General features: G+C 37.8%; 1 protein-coding gene across 2 annotated transcripts; it reads left to right on the forward strand.

Moving 5' to 3' along the window:
* The first annotated feature begins 320 nt into the window (after positions 1-320).
* On the forward strand, positions 321-17,867 carry LOC120108401 (calcium-dependent protein kinase 26). 2 transcript variants are annotated; one of them, XM_039121997.3, is made up of 7 exons: positions 321-1,488; positions 4,170-4,313; positions 4,402-4,554; positions 5,559-5,674; positions 7,949-8,116; positions 14,441-14,665; positions 17,630-17,867. In XM_039121997.3, the coding sequence occupies exons 1-7, from the start codon at positions 768-770 to the stop codon at positions 17,750-17,752; spliced, it is 1,650 nt and encodes a 549-aa protein (XP_038977925.3). In that variant the 5' UTR covers positions 321-767; the 3' UTR covers positions 17,753-17,867. The 2 variants fall into 2 exon arrangements, with proteins under 2 accessions (XP_038977925.3, XP_038977926.3); XM_039121998.3 differs by having other exon boundaries at positions 330-1,488; positions 17,619-17,867.
* Positions 17,868-18,743: the final 876 nt, after the last annotated feature.

Raw genomic sequence — 18,743 nt, forward strand, 5'->3', positions numbered from 1 at the left:
TATCATTTTTATCCATATTTTCTTTTGATCTTTAGGGGACCTTCTCATACCAAATGCTTTCCCAATGTCAACTTCGGACGCTCATCCCGCACCAAAATCTCTCATTTTCGCTCCTCTCCTTTCACCTTTGGTAAACTCAACAGCCTCTGCTGTCCGAACTCACCTTTTAATTGACAAATATTCATCTGCTTTCCGTTAATTAATTAAAGCTAATGATGATCTCATCAATTGAACGGCCCTAATCACAGGCAAAAGTCGACATCATCCGTACAAAACCTTAAACTGCGTGCAAGATGCACGGCAATCAGCCGCCAGAACTTAAAATCCCAGTTGGCACCGCGTCATAGTTTACCACGAGAGGAGGGTGGTCAGCACCTTCCTTTCTCCCCCCATCTCTGAAAGAAACGAGTCAATTAAGACTTAAATATTTTTATCTCTCTTTTTTAAGCAAGAATGGTGCTCTCCCTTTTCCAAGCGTGGTCCAGAACGAAGGATCCTTAATCGAATGGCACCCTCCTTTAGATCTCTTCTCTCTTCTCGATTGCTTGTTATCTCTTCTTCTTCTTCTGCTGCAACTTACTGCTGAAATTCCAGCTAAAACCCCATCCTTTTCGTCCAATTCATCGCAAAAATCTCCTTTTCTTTTGCCCCCAGCTACCTAGAGCTGCTGGAGTTAGCAGTTAAGGAAGTCTGGTGATTTTTCTTCGAATTCTCCAAGAAAAGCTTCGAATTTGCGCGTTAGAGTTGAAGGATCTGGTGGTCGTTTGATGGGCAATACATGCCAGGGATCTTTCGGAACCAAGAATCCCCACAGCTTCGGCAAGCCGGCGGACTCTAAGCGGAATCCCTCCTTCTCCCTCGCCTCCTACTCCTACTCCGACTACGAGACACCCATGAAGCCCGGCCGCGAGACCGCCGTGAGCCCTAGAGGGGCCCGCTCCGCCGCCGCCGTCATGAGACGGGGCATCGACCCCAACTCCTGCTACGTCCTCGGCCACAAGACCCCCAACCTCCGGGACCTCTACATCCTCGGCCGAAATCTAGGGCAGGGCGAGTTCGGCACCACGTACCTCTGCACCGAGATCTCCACGGGGATCGAGTACGCCTGCAAGTCTATTTCCAAGCGGAAATTGATCACGAAAGAGGACGTGGAGGATGTTAGAAGGGAGATCCAGATCATGCACCACCTCGCTGGCCACAAGAACGTTGTCACGATTAAGGGGGCATACGAGGACTCGCTCTACGTGCACATCGTGATGGAGCTGTGCGCCGGTGGGGAGCTCTTCGACCGGATTATCGAGAGGGGGCATTACAGCGAGCGCAAGGCGGCTGAGCTCACGAGGATCATCGTTGGGGTCGTGGAGGCATGCCACTCCCTCGGAGTCATGCATCGGGACCTCAAGCCGGAGAATTTCTTGCTCGTTCACAAGGATGATGATTCCTCGCTCAAAGCCATCGATTTTGGCCTCTCCGTGTTCTTCAAGCCAGGTAAAGTTATAGGGCAAAAACAATTACAATTTTGGGCCATTCATTTAAGTATGATCCTGTATGAACCAATACCACCCAGCCAAATCCTGTAGGAAAAAATTAAAGATCTCCATAGGTTATTTTTTTCTTCTTGCAGCCTAAAGATTAGGAACTGGGCTACATTTGGACAAGCTTTTAGAAAATACAAGATAGATGGGCTAATAGGCTCAATTTCTATCGTTTTTTCATTCCAATCATGTAGGAATATCCAAACAGGCCACTTAATATTTTACTATTTCTTTGGATATTACTTTATTCAGGAATCATCTAACATGCAATACTTACGGGTGTATCCTTGGTATGATTGGATAAATGCAAATTATTTAGTATATATATATAAAATATATATGTGTGTGTATATGTAATATGTGTATACATATAATATGTGTGTGTGTGTGTGTATAGATATATGTGTGTGTGTGTGTGTGTGTGTGTATATATATATATAATATGTGTGTGTGTGTGTGTGAGAGAGAGAAAGATTGACTAGGATCTTGTTGAAAGGATCTCCACTCAGATCCGGCCAGATTATGATTGAAGATGGAGGTACAATATCGATGATTCGAATCATTAGATGTGATCTACTTCCTATTAATTGCTTATACCTAAAACAATCATTTGATTGGAGAGCTCTAGCCTATGCATTAAGTGGTCAAAATATATGTATTGTTTCGTATTATTTAAACTATCAATTTTTTGACCACTTGATGCATAGGCTAGGGGTCTCCAAATCACACGATTTGTACCATTTAAGCATTTTAGAGATAATAGATTCTATTGAACGGCTCGGATTATCGATGTTGAGCCATCATTCTCCAATCATAACCTAAACGGATCTGAGTAGAGATTCATTTCCCATCTCTCTCTTTCTATATGCATATACATACATGCGTACGTATATATGTGTACATATGTATGTATGTATGTATGTATCTATCTATCTATATATATGTGTGTGTGATATATGTGGGTCAGGTTCAAGTTACTAAGAATTACTCCTTTTTTGAATTGGATGATGAAAATCCCACATTGATGATTCGAGCCATTGGATATAATCTAGTATATTTAAACTACTTACAAAAAGTCATATGGTTTAAAGACCCCTATCCTATGCGTTAAATGGTCAAAATTAACAAGTTTAAATGTCACGAAACAACACATGTTTTGGACCACTTGATGCGTAAGCTAGGGGGATCTTGAAATCACATTTTTTTTATGGGTGAGCAATTTAGAAGTAGTGGATCATGTTTGAAAAAGATGTAACGTGGTGTAACTTGACTGAGTTGCTCTTTACTAAGGAGGAAACCCTCCAAACCTTCGCCCACCATCCCCCCCCCCCCCCCCCCCCCCCCCGCGAAAAAAAAAGAAGAAGAAAAAAAGAAAATCCAAAAAAGGGAAAATCTCATCATTCCAAAAGGTTGAGACACTTGAATAGTTTCCTGAAATGCTCAGAGGGATCCACTAGAAGATGATTTCTTTAAGCAGTTGTAATTTAGTTTCCTTCTTGATCTAATCTTCTTTCTGAAGAAGCAAAGGATCATTAAAAAGCTAATTTAAACCAGAACAGGGGAAATGGAAGCAGATCCTTGATAAGGCTTACAAATGAGAGTATCTGTTTATTTACTTGATTGATAACGACCACCTCTTCACTCTGGCACAGCTAGGAACATGGTCTAAAAATGGGATTTTTAAGTGAATGTTTCTCATTCTAATATAGCTGGACCTATCACCTTTAGCTACTTAATCAAACTAGGGTCAATGTTAAAGAATTTGAAAATTGCAATAAGAGTTTCTGTATCGACAGTGTCAACCAGTATGAGTATGGGTACCTTCCCAATATGGCTGAACCATAAGCTGAGTTTAAGAGGTCCTTTAGTGCAACAAATGCTGTACCTACCTGTGACCTGTTTCAGCTTGTACCACAATAGTGTTTATCTTATAAAGCACATAAGATTGACTTAGCTGAGCTAGCATTCTGAGCTACAAAGAATAATCAAATGCACAATTGCCATTCTTTGAAACACAAATTGGAAATGGAAACAAAATGGAAAGCTGAAGTCCTTAGTTTTGTTGTTTATTGTTTTTCCAGAAGTGCCTCATGTTTTTTTTCTGTTTCTATTATGATAAATGTGTGAAACTCTTAGATAATGTATATTTCAGACGCATGATTCCACACTTTGCAATATACAAATTTACTCAGATGTTTAAACATGTGCTTTAGTATTGAAAGAAAAAAGGCTACCTTTCTTTTTGATGTCTAAAAAATTACATAGAAACTAATATAATACTTAAATCTATACTAGTTATTGACATTAATTGTTTTAAGGATTAGTATATTTAAAGCAAAAATTATGTTATCTTTGGAAACACGCTCTATATGAATAAAATAGGGGTCCTTGAAATGCATAACAGTTTCTGGGTCCTTATGGCTATGTTAAAATGGTTCCAGGATAAGTTCATCGCTTATTATCTTCTCGTAGAATATATGCTTGGCTGATTAGAGCACTACAAGATGATACCTTGAAATATTTTGTTGTAAAGATCGCTATGTTCTTTTATATACTTTTCGTTCACCTTTTTAATGGTTTAGTATACAATTTTTTTTAACATTAAGGTTCTTTACCTCTACTGTGCAACTTCAGGTCAGGTCTTCTCTGATGTGGTTGGAAGCCCATACTATGTTGCTCCTGAGGTACTATTGAAGCATTATGGACCAGAGGCTGATGTGTGGACAGCTGGTGTTATACTTTACATATTGTTGAGTGGTGTACCACCTTTTTGGGCTGGTATGACTCTGATGTACACCTGCTCACACTATTTCATGATTTATGGCAAATTGGCAATCACTAAAATTAATTGTTTTGCATTTTCCAGAAACACAGCAAGGAATATTTGATGCAGTTTTGAAGGGAGGAATAGATTTTGAATCAGATCCATGGCCATTAATATCTGATAGTGCCAAGGATCTTATCAGAAAAATGCTATGTTCTAGTCCTTCAGAACGCTTGACAGCCCATGAAGTATTATGTATGTTCTTCCCTTTCAGCTCAGAGTATGGAAACTTTTATTAATTTTTATATTTATGTATTACATATGTATAACATCCCATATGAGAGGATTGACTGTTTACCATTGTCATTTTGGACCCTTAAAAAATGGTGACTATGGAAAGTTTCGGGGTCTTTTTTGTGACTCAGCTTTCCACGCAATCCAGAGTTGTTCAGGATAATATATTTGAGGTATTAGGAGACATTTTCCATTAAAGAAACAGGATGAATTTCATCTTTCTTTTCATTTTAATAAGTGTAAAGATATAAAAAGTAAAAGATACATAAAAAGTTGGAAGGAGGTTGAAAAGATGATAAGATGCAAAAAAAAAGATCAAAAGATAGAGAACAGAGTAAGTCCCATGGATCGTTCTCTACTTAGTCCAGAGCTCTTTGCCAACCCGACTGCCTTTCATTTGCAACCTGCAATGAATTACCTTTCTACTGGGAATCCTATAGTTTCTTTATGAATCTCTGATTCCAAATATGTGAGTTTCTTGTGTTTATCGCATTCAATCACCTGTTGCCAGATGTTCCACATTAAGAGATAAGACTCCATGCCTCTTCCCATTTTTGTGAGAAACTTAATATAGAAGTTGTCATCTTGAAGTTACACTTGCTAAAACTGTACCACAGTCTTCACGAGAAGATGGATGTTGTGGGAATTAGGCATAATATAATGGAAGAAATCATCTAATTTCTTTATTCTTAGTGTTCATTACTCAGAAAAGTTCGGAAGCAAAGCTTTTAATGCAGGTCTGAACCTTATCTGGTTCTGGAACTTTTCATTAATGGGTTATAAGAAAGTTAATTTCTGGCTGAATTTACCTTTTTAACAAGTATCAGGAAGGGGTGAATGATCTCTTTCACTGCATTGACATGATTAAATTGTCAAAAGTGTCACTTCCAAGATATCAAAATGGTCTTTTGACATCTGCATATTGGGGTTTTCTGACATTTGCATTTTGTTTCCCATATGCTCAGGTCATCCCTGGATATGTGAAAATGGAGTTGCTCCTGATAGAGCTCTTGATTCAGCAGTCCTTTCTCGCCTCAAACAATTTTCAGCAATGAACAAATTAAAGAAGATGGCTTTACGCGTGAGTACACTATTTTATTGCAAATTGGTGTACTTCTTGAACAGTTAGGAAGCTGTAGTTCCTATAAAGCATAATGATATTGAGAAAACAATCTTTTCTATATATGTTGACATCATGATAAGTTCTCTTTTTCATGAATGATTTATGACACCTGAGAAATAATTTCCATTTTCTTTTCACATCTGTATGTGATGGTTACTTAAATTCACTTCTGAAATAGAAAATTGCACCTTTACATGGTGCAATTATATAAGATGTAATTCTCTTTTTTGCAGGATGTAATTCAGTGACATTCAATTTTCAGGATGTTTTCTCTTTTCCCTTTTGAAACTTAAAAAAGAAAAATTAAGGGATTTTTGCATGTCCACCCTTCAAATATTTCTTATTTGTTTATTTACTTTCAGCAAGTGCAATATGCATATTTACCATCCTGAAGTCAAATACTTGCATATATATATCCCTTCAAAATTCTGAATTTTGCATATATACCCCTCCAAAAATATGAAACTTTCATACGTACCCCTGAAATTAGATGGCATCATTTTAAGATGAAATAATGTAGATAGTTTTTTCCTTTATTACCTCAGATGCCGGCATACACATTTTAAAAGGTGTTTCGATGCTCATTTATCCTAACCATTGTAAAATGAAAGTGCACCTCTAACATTGGCATGTAATACCAAATATGTTCCTTAAAATTTCCAAAAGTCATAAATAATATAGGAAAAATAGTAAATGCCAACTTCAGATATATTTTGACCTGTTCAGATTAAGCTTATGATGTCAAAAGGTAATGCAAGAAGATGTGGAGGGCACAAGTGCTAATTTTAGACTTTTGGAGGGGCACATATGCACTTTCACCTTTTTGAAATAAATTAGCAAGTAAGGGAGTTTTGAGTGGCATATATGCAAAAATCCCAAATGTTAATGTTAGATCATATATATGCATCTTCTTGCTCACAGATGATGAGTGAAATCTTGGATTACATTAATCAAGTCCAAAAACAAAGTGCCCCATCATCATATGATGTCAACAATCGGGTTTCTGAGTAGGTGATATAAATCATGGGGACTGTTCATTATTTATTTGTGAATATTATGTTGCATCAATTTTTATTATTTTATTTTATTTAATTTTTTGTAGTAGCACAATATGATGCACTAATAAGATGAGCTAGAGAACTCATTATGATGGTAATCATGCCCATTGTCCAATACAACATACTAAGAATAAAAGCCATTCCCAGAATAACAGCCATTGCCCTTGTTAAGTTCGTGAATATCCTCAGTACTTCATTCTATTTGTTTTTTAAAATTTCTTTTATGGACTGCAGAAGATTTTTCTAGATGGTAGGGGTGTATGAAAAGCACTAAGATATATTTTGCAGTATTCTTGTTCAAAACTCATCCAATACTATAAAGTAAGTTGCATGGGAAATACACTTAGGAGTTAGGATAATGAGTACAAAGTTCTACCTTGAGGTTCCAATGTCAACCTTTGAAGTTTGCTTTATGTACCTTAACCTTTTCATGGCATGTTGAATCTGCTCCTGAAGATGCTGATTTATTTTCTTAGATGCAATCCTTGTGAATTTGTATGTATATATTATCTAGGTCTTCTACTAAACTACCCTAATTTACAATGAGGAGATGCTATAAAACATGGAATCATAATAATGATATAGGACTTTTGCAGACAGGGTCCATCTTATTTTAATTTTTACAGATTCTGACCATCTTTATGATATTTTGCAGAAACTGAGCAATTTTGAAATTTTCAAGTGCTTTTGCCCTTGATCTCGTGAATAAACTCCAGCCTGTAAATGTGCTTTGCATGCTCAAAAAAATATGTTAACAAAAATTTATGCGTTCATATAAAGCATGTACATCCACTAACACAAATATGTGCATTTACCTCCGCTTAGACATATCATTCGAGTATATGCACTAGAGCCCAGGTTCAAGAAGGTCAGAAAATTTTGAGACTAGGCTACTCTTGCAAAACACAAAAGAGAAAAAAAAGTGACCTAATTTTTGAAATGGAAAATAAAGTGGGTTGTTTTGGCAAAATTCCCTAATAATGTTGACAAGGGAAAACCAGAACTTCTGCTGTGTTTTACATGATGCTACTAATTTATTTTATGACTATTGTAGGAGCTTGATTTAGTGATTTTTACTGTGTCACTTTATCAAGGTTTCTAGATATTGTTTTTGCACTCCAGCATGAAAGAACTACTGTAGGATTGTCTGACAGTTTGTTCTACATCTTATCAGGTAATAGCTGAAAGCCTTTCAGAGGAGGAGATTGCGGGATTGAGAGAAATGTTCAAGGCAATGGACACAGACAACAGTGGCGCTATTACATATGATGAACTGAAAGCAGGTCTGAGAAGATATGGTTCTACATTAAAGGATGCAGAGATTCGTGATCTTATGGAAGCAGTAAGTCAATCAATATAGGAGACTTCTATTTTCTTTTCATGATTATTTAAGCTGTGCTTTCTCTCTCCTATCTCATTCTCTCTATTTTTTTTTATTTTTTGGGCTCCAAAAAATAGATCAAAATCTGCAAAATAAAGAGAGATCATGCCGAAATTTTTGATTTTGGCTTGATTTTATGATATATTGTAGATCTATGGGTGATCTACACGATGACATAAAAATCTTTAATTTTTGGATTATATATAATTTTTAAAAATTTAAAATATATTTTTGGATAAAAATAAAAAAATAAAAAAAATAAAAAAAATATAAAAACAGAAAAGCATTTAGGGGCATGCAAGCTACTCTCCAGCAAAATTTAGTATTCAGTTATTTATGTTTTGATGCAATCATACGTACGGTGGCCTAGGCTTAAATTTGAAAAAAATTGAGAAATAAGTAGCCTTTGATGCATGCCTATGGGCCTAAAAAATATATCTAGCATCTATTATTGGGTTCTACATGGATCTGAGCTGAAATTAATTTGTTAAAATATTTATATTTAAAAATTATTTTTTAATTTAAAAAAATAATTAAAAATATATAATTAATACCAAAAATTATAAAAAATTAGTAGCACATAATACATATTTCAGAAGTATTTTCTGAAGTAAAAAACATATTTTCTGAATTTATGGTATTTAAATATTTTTTAATTTAAAATTTGTTAAAAATATATAAATAAATTAAAAATATGAAAAATTAATATTATGTATTAGATAAATCAGGTGTATTTTTTTAGAAAATTATTATCTTTATCGAAATAAAAGTTTACTATTGTTATATAATTGATAAACCTACAGAAATGGAACCATCAAAGAAAAATAAAAAGCTAGAGTGTGACATTGGTTGGAATCATGAAAAAATGCTCTCGAGTCGGTACCATTGGAAGTGTAACTGATGCAACACAAAATTCAAGGGAGGAGGGGTAACTAGGTTGAAACAACACTTAATTGGTGGTTATCCCGACGTATCTTTGTGCCGAAAATGTCCACAGGAGATTCGACGGCTGATGAAGTACTTCGCTAATTTTTGAACAATGAAGGAGAGAGTTTTCAAGAAGAAGTTGGAGATGGACTGTCTAGCCGTAGAGCCACCTTCCTATCATTTTAGAGAGTCAAAAGAGAAGTCCGCTCCAGATAACGAGAAAGCACTTATCTAGGTTGCCATTCAGGCGAGCCTGGATGATCAGTGATAGTAGGATGAGGTGGCTAGGCACAGGGCTCGATTTGGACCCTCATATTACGAATCAGACTCCGGTTCTGCGAGCAGCAGGGCAGATCTAGAGTTCAAAAGAACTTCCTCAGTCAAGAAGGCCATAAACAGAGGCGGTGGCCGTGTTGGAGAATTTTGGTAGCAAAAAAAATGTCATCTAAGGAGATTCCATTAGGAGCCACCATCCGTGATTTAGATTCAAATGCCTTTTGTTAGTAAGGATTCGAAGCAGCATGGGTTGATATAATGTTGAAGAAGGATATGTGGCGAGCTATTGGAGTTTGGTTCTACTTCAGCCACATTTCAGCGAATGTGACAGACAATACGTACTATAGGTTTGTCATTTTTTTCATACATGCTGCCGCTCTCAAGTAGATCCTCCAAAATCGAAGAACATCTATAGTGAGCTTCTTGACAATAATTAGAAGCTAAAGAAATGGATTGCCTCATATAAGAGTAAGTGGCCCACATATGGACTCACCATATGTAATGGTTGGACCGGTTCTACCAAGCGGAGCATTATCAATTTCTTAACATATTGTGATATGAAGACTTTCTTTTATAAGTTGGTTGATACTTCCGATCAGGTGTACGACACCATATACATCATCAGATTGATGGAGGAGGTGATTGATCAGGTAGGAGAAGAGAATGTCGTGCAAGTCATTACTGATAATGGGCCACAATATAAGGCCGTCGGGAAGATCTTGATGGAGCGGCGACCACATTTTTTGGATCCAACGTGCTGCACATTGTGTCGATCTCATATTGATGGACATTGAAAAAATTCTTGGGGTGCAACAGATAGTAGAGACAACACAAACCATCATTAGATATATTTATAACCATACATGGGTCCTTTCATTGATGGGGAGGTATGTGGAAGGAGAGATCTTGAGATAGGAGACAAGATTTGTTGTCAACTACGTTGCACTTGATAGCTTTCTTGAGAGGAAAGTAACCCTACGTTAGATGTTTGTCATTGCCGAGTGGCAGAAAAGTTGAATTGCAAGGGCTGACACTAGAGGAAGCATTGTCGAGGACTTGGTGATGAGGTTGGTATTCTGGCAGCAGGCTGAGAAGATAGTGAAGGCTATCAGATTATTATATGCAGTGCTTCGGGCCGTAGACATCGAGAGGTACCCTTAGATGGGCTTCTTATATCATATGATAGAGAGGTCAAAGATTCTAATCAAGGAGGCAGATCCGACGTATGCTCAAAAGTATATCGACATCATTGAGCAGCAGTGGGATTATGTTGCCCAACTATGCAGCCCAAAAGGGGGGATGGATTGGGATTTCCAAATCTTTAGCTAATAATACAGTGGAATTTAATTCTTGATGGAAGAAGATAAACTGTAACAGCAGGTTAATAAGCAAAAATGCTAAGGATGAACGCAAGTAAACAAATAATGCAAACACAAAAAAAATATAGTGGTTCAGTGCCAATTCTGCACCTCCATCCATTCTTCAAAACTTTGTTTTTTGGAAATTTCACTATAATCTATTATCCAGATTACAACCTAGTTGTTTTCTGGGTTCACAAGGTCAATCAACCAAAATCTTCAACTGATTGTTTTTCAGATTCATAATCAACCTAGTTGAATTTTTAGGCAATCAACCAAAATCTTCCCCCCGAGTCTATCCTAGGCTCAACACAATCCAATTTCTGATTTGGATGGACCTTTTCTCAAGTTTCAATCCCTGAAACTTGTTACAACAAAGAATAAAAAGAAGTTAAGCTCTTACAATGAATATAACTCCAAAACAATAAATGCAAAATGATAAATGAAGCTAGACTATGTTGGCCGACTTGATTGCTCTTGAAGGCACTTTACTAACTCTCTAATATTGAAGATATGATCGTTCAGCTCACAATGAAAGCTCTTAAATGATTTACTCATTGAAGCTCTCTCTTTTTCTTTTTTTTCTTACTTTGATAGATATTTCTTTGTAGTGCTTGAGCTCTCCTTTTTTCCTTTGGTGTTTTCCTGCATTTATATTTTTTAGAGAATGTTGGAAAACTTTTCTAGTCGTTAGACAGTTAATAGAGCCGTTATGAGATGGAAACAACTATTTAGACTCGTAGAAAAACTGGCCGTTACAGGTGTCAGGTGTAGAGGTGTTGACTTGCCATTTTCTAGGATTGATTCGAGATTTCAAGAGTCTACTCGTGATCTTCAGGAGTCGGCTCAAGTTTGCTTCTGCTTCTGCTGTGCTTTGTCTTTCATCTATGACATTTGTTGAGTCGGCTCTCTCAGTTCAGAGGTTGACTCGGCAGTATCGTCTCCCCACGGTGTCCATATAAGGGGGGAGGGCCGGGGGATGGATGGGAGTAGGGGTCACATGCGAGAGCACTGTAGTCTCCGGCACAGCGCACGTTCTTGGAGTGGGGCCGCAGACACGTGTACCGAGATGATGGAGAGGTTCAACCAGGTGACAAGACTGGAGGGGGGAAGGAAGGGGTGGTGCAGTGCATTAAACGTGGTGCCTCTGACACGCACCAAGAAAAAAAAGTGAGATCCGTTTATGTTGGATGCCCTCCTCAGCCTTACAAACTGAATTTAATTGGAGAATAAATTAAAGTTTTGAGAGAGATGCCAAGGGAGAGGAGTCTTAGTGTTATTCGGAGGGATTGACAGATACCGTATACGGCGGGTATTACCGTATATGGTTGAGAGAACTGCGAGGCTCAGTTTGTTCCTTTGCTGTGTTGCCTTTTTCTATCTTTGATGGATTTGTTTTTGGTTATTAGATTGTTTCGGATTGGTTGCATGCAGGAAGAAGCTTGTGTCCAGATTTTTCGCGTGTAAGGACAGGAGATCAATTTGGAGTTCTTTACTTGAAGCAAATCTGCAAAATATGCTCGCACATTTAAGTCATGTGTGGTATCAAGAAAGTAGAGAGGTTGCTATTTACATTGTGGACATAATTGTGGATAGAAATATGGACCGGTAGTTTGAGCCGGAGCTTGATGAGCGAGGATTGCCTCCACAACCGACCAGTTTTGTAGCCAGCGAGGCTAAGGTCGATGCAGGGCAATAGGCAAATCGCAATATTCCACGCATCCTTTAGCTGATCAGCGACAACTATAGGGCTCACTAGGGAGTCGGTCACCACATGACTCTTTGTCCGAGTTATCCTCTCAGAGATATGATCAAGAGATGCTTAGACGAGACCACTACGCTATCCGGTTGACTCGGTAAGTAGGGGACATCCATCCTCCTAATATAGCCAGATAGAGAGGGGTATGAAGAGTAAGCAGGTAGAGAGGGGCATGAAGGATAAGCAGGTAGAGAAGGCACCAAAAGTAAGCAGGCAACTAGTCAGCAGACCAAAAACGAAAAATAAAAAACACTTGTAGCTCCTATAAAGAGTATGGAGGAGGAGCAGTTCACTCAGATTTAGAGACCAGAAGCAGCAGTTTTGGTGGTCATGGATTTGCTGGCCAGAGAGAAAGTGGAGGACATAAGACCACCATTTATGAGACAGCCACAAGGTAGTCTTCGATTTATTGGTGAATCCTAGTTTACGCATGCTACACAAGATAGGGACCACGGTGCATGAGTTGGTAGAGTCCACGAGGATACTATTGCATATAGGAGACGAGCTTTTCGAGGTCATTTAAGAGGATACGATGTAGCTGTAGATGATCTCGCACGTGGAGTAGGATTTATAGATGAATTAGGTTTCAAGTCATATATTGGATCTTATTACCCGTAGCTACAGGCAGCCTATAACCCATATGGATACTAATATGGATATGGTGCGTTTGGAGCATCTTCTAGTGGCAACTATCTTATGCAGCCTGGACCATCTTACGAGTCGCATTTTGCTGCCGGCTTATTCGGATGTGCCCCTTCATAGCCGTTTTATTTGCTAGAGATTACCTCTTAGAGCTAGAGCTTCAGTGAGAGATCCGAGAGTGCTTATAACCCAGAGCGTGGTCTTTATGGGATGAACATACAAGACTACAACGCTGCTTGGTTAAAGGGATGGGCTGATGTGCCTCCTGACTATATTAATGATCCGGATATCTACGAGAGGCATCGCCACTCGACAAGATTTTAGATATTGGTATATATGTTGTACTTTAAATATATGTAATTGATTATATTATTTTATATTTTTCACCTCACTAGTTGATTTTAGGATATTTCATGTTGCTTCTTGTAGCATACAATATCCTACTAATCATTTTATATTTTGTATCACTTTAAAACAACAAGATGCATCATTTAGGTTAAATCGGAATTATAGAAACATAAAAAAAAACATAAAAAAAAATCAAATTAGACTTAAAATCATTGAAAAAGTTGAAAAAGATTGATTACTAATTAATTAAACTTAAAAAACTCAAACAAAAAATTGGGAGTGCCGGTTCCGAAACGGCACACCTAAAAATACCGTGTGTCAGTACGGTACCGGTTCGGTATCATACCAATTTGCTCACTGACCGGTATAGGTTCTAGTACCGATTCGGCAGACCTTGGTACCGATTATCGTTGCATTGATCGAAATTGGTCAATTAGTTTTGTTTGTTGAGGCATAAGGTGAAGTCATTGATTGGTTGGTTGCTGAGATTTGTTCCTTTTCTCTTTTATGTGCAAAGAGGCTCATGTTTCATTGTCTCATTTTTGGGAAAGGAATTGGTATTGAAAGCATAACTTGGATTGGTGCTGGGTTTAAATTATTGTTCTCAACAAGACTTTGTTCTTCCCCCTTTTAACTTTTCTGTGTGGCAAGTGCGGAAGAGCACTGTCATGTGGATACTTCTTTAATGCAGTCCTCTTAACTTAGGCTCCTTTTCAGCACATCCGAAAATGTTAGAAATTTATGCTCACATTTATTTATGAATTTGAAATTAAAATCTGATCTCTTGTATGTGGGAGATGGTTTTGGATACTAGAAAACTGCTCCACAGTGCAAGATCTATTTCTGTAAAGTCTTCCGCAGCTCTTTGGTTGTACTTATAACTACTTTGCTGTTCTTTGAGATGCATTTTGTCAATAATGTAAAGAATGTGATTCCATATGCCTGGTTTCTCTGACTTGTTACAATAAATTTCAGGCTGATGTGGACAACAGTGGTACCATAGACTACGGAGAATTCATTGCAGCCACTGTACATCTCAACAAGTTGGAACGTGAAGAACATTTGGTGGCAGCTTTTTCATATTTTGACAAGGATGGAAGTGGTTATATTACAGTTGATGAACTTCAGCAAGCTTGTAGAGAGCATAACATGACTGATTGTTTCCTTGAAGACATTATCAAGGAAGTGGATCAGGATAAGGTAAGTCACAGATTTTAAAAATCTTTTTGATATAAACCATTTAGTTGCAATAATTTAATTCTATATAGTGCTATTAATGGCTGAAAAATGATATGTTTCACATATTGGTGGTGCGTGACTAGGAGTGCTATGTCTATCAGATTAACCTTTTTTTCACACGGGAGAAAAACTTTTGAAATTGTCTCATATTTTGAAATTATGTGGTTTCTGTGAGGGCCTGGTCCATTGACCGGCCCACACATGATTGGGCTGCAAGCCCATGTGAGCAAGGGCTCATGGCCCGTGCATGTGGAGAGGAAGAATCAGACTCCGAACAGGAGTCCTCTTTTTCCTTGGATTCTGCAGGGAGGAGGGGACCGTTGGCGACCGAATTCTACCAAGTTTGAGCCGATTTTCGCTTATAAAAGAGTTTCCTTCTCCTTTGGCATCAACCATGGGAGTTCATCCATTAGAGGCATAAAACTCTAGGTTTTTCATTGGAGCAATTCGGAGTTTTTCGCCATTGAACCGGTCGAAAGAGCTCGCTGGAGGCAAGGTAAGCCTTCCCTATTTGTTCTTCAGTCTTTGGGGCCGCCTTTCCACCTTAAATCCGGCCGGTGAATCACTGGATTGATCGTGGACAAACTCCCTCCCTCCCTCTCTCTCTCTCTCTCTCTCTCTCTCTCGTGTTGGTCACCATCGGCAGCCACTCTCTCACCATCATGCCACCGGTCCTCAGCCGTAGCTGCCGGTCCTCCGGCCACAGTTGCCATCGGGCTGGAGGCCTTCTCCTCCCCTCCCCTGTCTCTCGATGGGGTGGGCTCTCACCCCCACCCCTATTTCGCATTGGAGGAGAGCAATAAAGAAGAAAAGAAAAGAAAATCTATAGCAAAAAAAAGAAGAAAAGAAAAGAAGAAGAGGAGAGAGAGAACCATCCCTCTCTTTCTCTCTCATCTCCATCTTTCTCTCTCTAAAAAGATCCATGGATTCATAAATGAGTCCTATTGACTTGATCAACGAACTCGAGTTGCCCCCTGCAAAGGGGCCTGATTTGCCTGGGTCCTGGGCTGTCTACTGGACCGATCATCCCAACTTTGTTGAATGCCCCTGAAACTCCTATTGATGAACCATGTTGATTGATCTTGGCTTGATTGAGTCCGATACAATAAGCGAAATTCTAGACTTGACCCATACAAAACCATCGTACGCTCGGTCAAGTCTTCTCGGATTATTTTTTTAAAGTTATTATTTAAAAATTAATTTTGCTGTTAATATTTTAAATAGGTCTAGCGGAGTCGTCTAACAAAGTCTGACAGTCTAAGACAAAAGAGATAAGTAAATCTTATACTCCTTACTAGTTTTCGAACTTGTAAATAACCCTGACACTCCTTATTAGTTTTAAAATTTTCATATATTTTCCATGCCTATGATACTAAATGTGGATGATATCATGTTTTCTTAAAATTAGGGATCAAGCATACGATCTTATGAGACTTATGATTTATTGCAAAATAATAGTTTCATAAATATTTTAATATTAACTTGTTTATGAACTATGAACTTCATATTTATACAAATTGTATTTCATGATTATTCATTCTATTGTTAAACGTTTATTTATTGACTATGAATTCTACAAAGCCATTTGGTGTTTTATTCATGTATGATTCAAGAAAATATGATTTAAGAAATATGACGTAAGAAAAATTGTTTTAAAAACTATATCAAAAAGGTTCTCAGATAGTTATGTATGGCCCTGAAAGTAGGGTAGATCGACATCCAGTTTCATACGACCCTGCCAGCAGGTAATAGTAGTTGCCATACGACCCTCTCAGGAGATAATAGTAGTTGGCATATGACCCTGCTAGTGGGTAATAGTAATTGGCATACGACCCTGCCAGCGGGTAATAATAGTTAGCATACGACTTTACCAACGGATTATAGTAGTTGGCATACGACCCAACCAACGAGTAATAGTAGCTGGTGTTTGTCGGTTACGGCCTTGTCACGGGTATAATAGTGACCTTAGCATTTAGTCTAAGAGTAGTAATTTGATCAAGAATATGGTTAAATGGTAAATAATTTATGATTTTATTTATGCTATACACTTGGAACCATGTTTACGACATATTGGCGATTTTGTAGAAGAATTTTAGTATATTAATAAACTATGAATTTGTGGTTAATGATTTTTCGAATATTGAGAATTATGGGTTTGGTATTTATGTCTAGATTTAGATGCTCTGAACTAGTATTGGTTTTATTTAATGGATGATGAAATTGGACTTTTAATTATTATATATTTTTGCGATGGATTTGAAAATCTAAATGTAATGTTGGTTTCGTGTTATTGTGGGTTGTACCTCTCGGTAGCACGGTCATATCATGCTCCGAATTTGGGGCGTGATAGTTTCTGTGTTAGCTAGTATGTTGCTTGAGCTAAAATTTTATTTCTTCAATATCAGCTCTATAAAAGATGACATATTCCATATTGAACCCGAACCGTACATAGCCTAGTGCATTTAGTAACAGCTAAATGATCTGTAAAATGCCTACCAGTATGAACAAACCCCTTTACCATGATTGCCTCTTTCTAGATCGGGACATACTGTTCGATTCTGAAAGCCTCCGATTTCATTGGCTTGGTCTTTTATTTTTGCATATGGGTTTCATTTAAAAGAGTAAAAGATCTTGTAAAAACAACTTCTCATATTGCTGTGTAATATCTGTCATATTTTCCCTCTCTTTAACCTGTAAACGATATAAATATTTCACGAATAGCAACCAGATATTTAATATAGTGTAATTCATGAATTTAATTTATTAACTCAAGTCTTTATGGAAGATATTACATGTCATGCGCTTTAACTTCAGATTACGACTAAAAGATACAACATAGCTGACAAAATAAAAGACGCGGCATCCATGTTGGGCGATTATCTTTGTTATGGAAATGTAATATATAGTGTCATAGTTTTGTTTCAGGATGGTCGTATTGACTATGGTGAGTTTGTTGCAATGATGCAAAAGGGCAATATGGGAGTTGGAAGACGGACAATGCGGAACAGTTTGAATATAAGCATGAGGGATGTAACAGGAGCTTTCTGAATTTTTGTTATGTACAGCTACTGTTAAAGAAATCCATTATTTTCCAAGTTTCTTTTCCTGCCCTTTTTGTATTTATGTTGTGAAATGAAATATGGAAAAATATGGTGTTTGAATCTGATGAGTGTGTTAATATATTCTATGGAAAGGAGCAAGTTAGTTATTCAAAACCTGGACTTACATAATGCCAAGGCAACAGTGAAATCAAACCTTGTCATGCCAATATTGTGTCGATTTTGCAGTACAACTATACCAAGAAGGGTTGACAAGTTCTGGGCTGTCAAATGGGTGCCAGCTCTGCCTTCGATCGTTAGTTTATCTTAAGCCAATTGTGGATTAGGCGGAAGTACTATTCTGTTGCCATTAATTTCTATATAAAACTAGGATCATTTTTATATAATCTTTTGAATCTTCCTGGCGTTTCCCGCAACTTGTATCTAAAATACAAAAACTTTATTCACTCACTCTCTTTTCTTTGTACTTGCTTTACTTTAATTGCTTATTATTATGATCTATATCAAAGTTATTGCCCTAGTTTTGCGTCATATTTGGCATTGTTTTTGAAGGGCTAGAAAGCACCTCTATGAGGGCCAAAAGCTCTTTTTTTGGTGATATTGAGGTGGTTGGTAGTGTAAGGCGAGGCCTAGTCCATTGACTAACCTACCTAGCTTGTATGGCACCTAGCCTTTGGCCTAGCTTGGTACCAGAGCAAGGCCCAAGGCCTGTTCCCAATTCCAAATTGGGATGGAGTCCCTGTTCGACTCGGAGGAGGAGGACTCCTCCCCTCTCACCGACGAGTCCTATGAAACTTAGCCACCATTGGCTGTTTAAGGTTCCCGGCACATCCCTTGATTGCACTGCATCCCAATCCTCTCTCCGCTCTTCTTCTTGTTTCTTCTTGATTTTCATCATGATCTGCTATCATCATTGTGGCCATGGCCAAGCCTTATCGGATGAGGTAGAACTTGCTGCCACCCCTTCGATCTCTCTCTCT

Source organism: Phoenix dactylifera, chromosome 6, assembly GCF_051530095.1.
Source record: "Phoenix dactylifera cultivar Ajwa chromosome 6, Ajwa_hap1_PhDact_Kaust_v1.1, whole genome shotgun sequence".
Classification (NCBI taxonomy): Eukaryota; Viridiplantae; Streptophyta; class Magnoliopsida; order Arecales; family Arecaceae; genus Phoenix; species Phoenix dactylifera.

Bases quoted from the DNA above. Each gene is read 5' to 3' on its own strand.
- LOC120108401 (XM_039121997.3), top strand. From the start codon at position 768: ATGGGCAATACATGCCAGGGATCTTTCGGAACCAAGAATCCCCACAGC. The intron at 1,489-4,169 runs GTAAAGTTATAG...GTGCAACTTCAG, and splicing joins CTCCGTGTTCTTCAAGCCAG to GTCAGGTCTTCTCTGATGTG. The intron at 4,555-5,558 runs GTATGTTCTTCC...CCATATGCTCAG, and splicing joins GACAGCCCATGAAGTATTAT to GTCATCCCTGGATATGTGAA.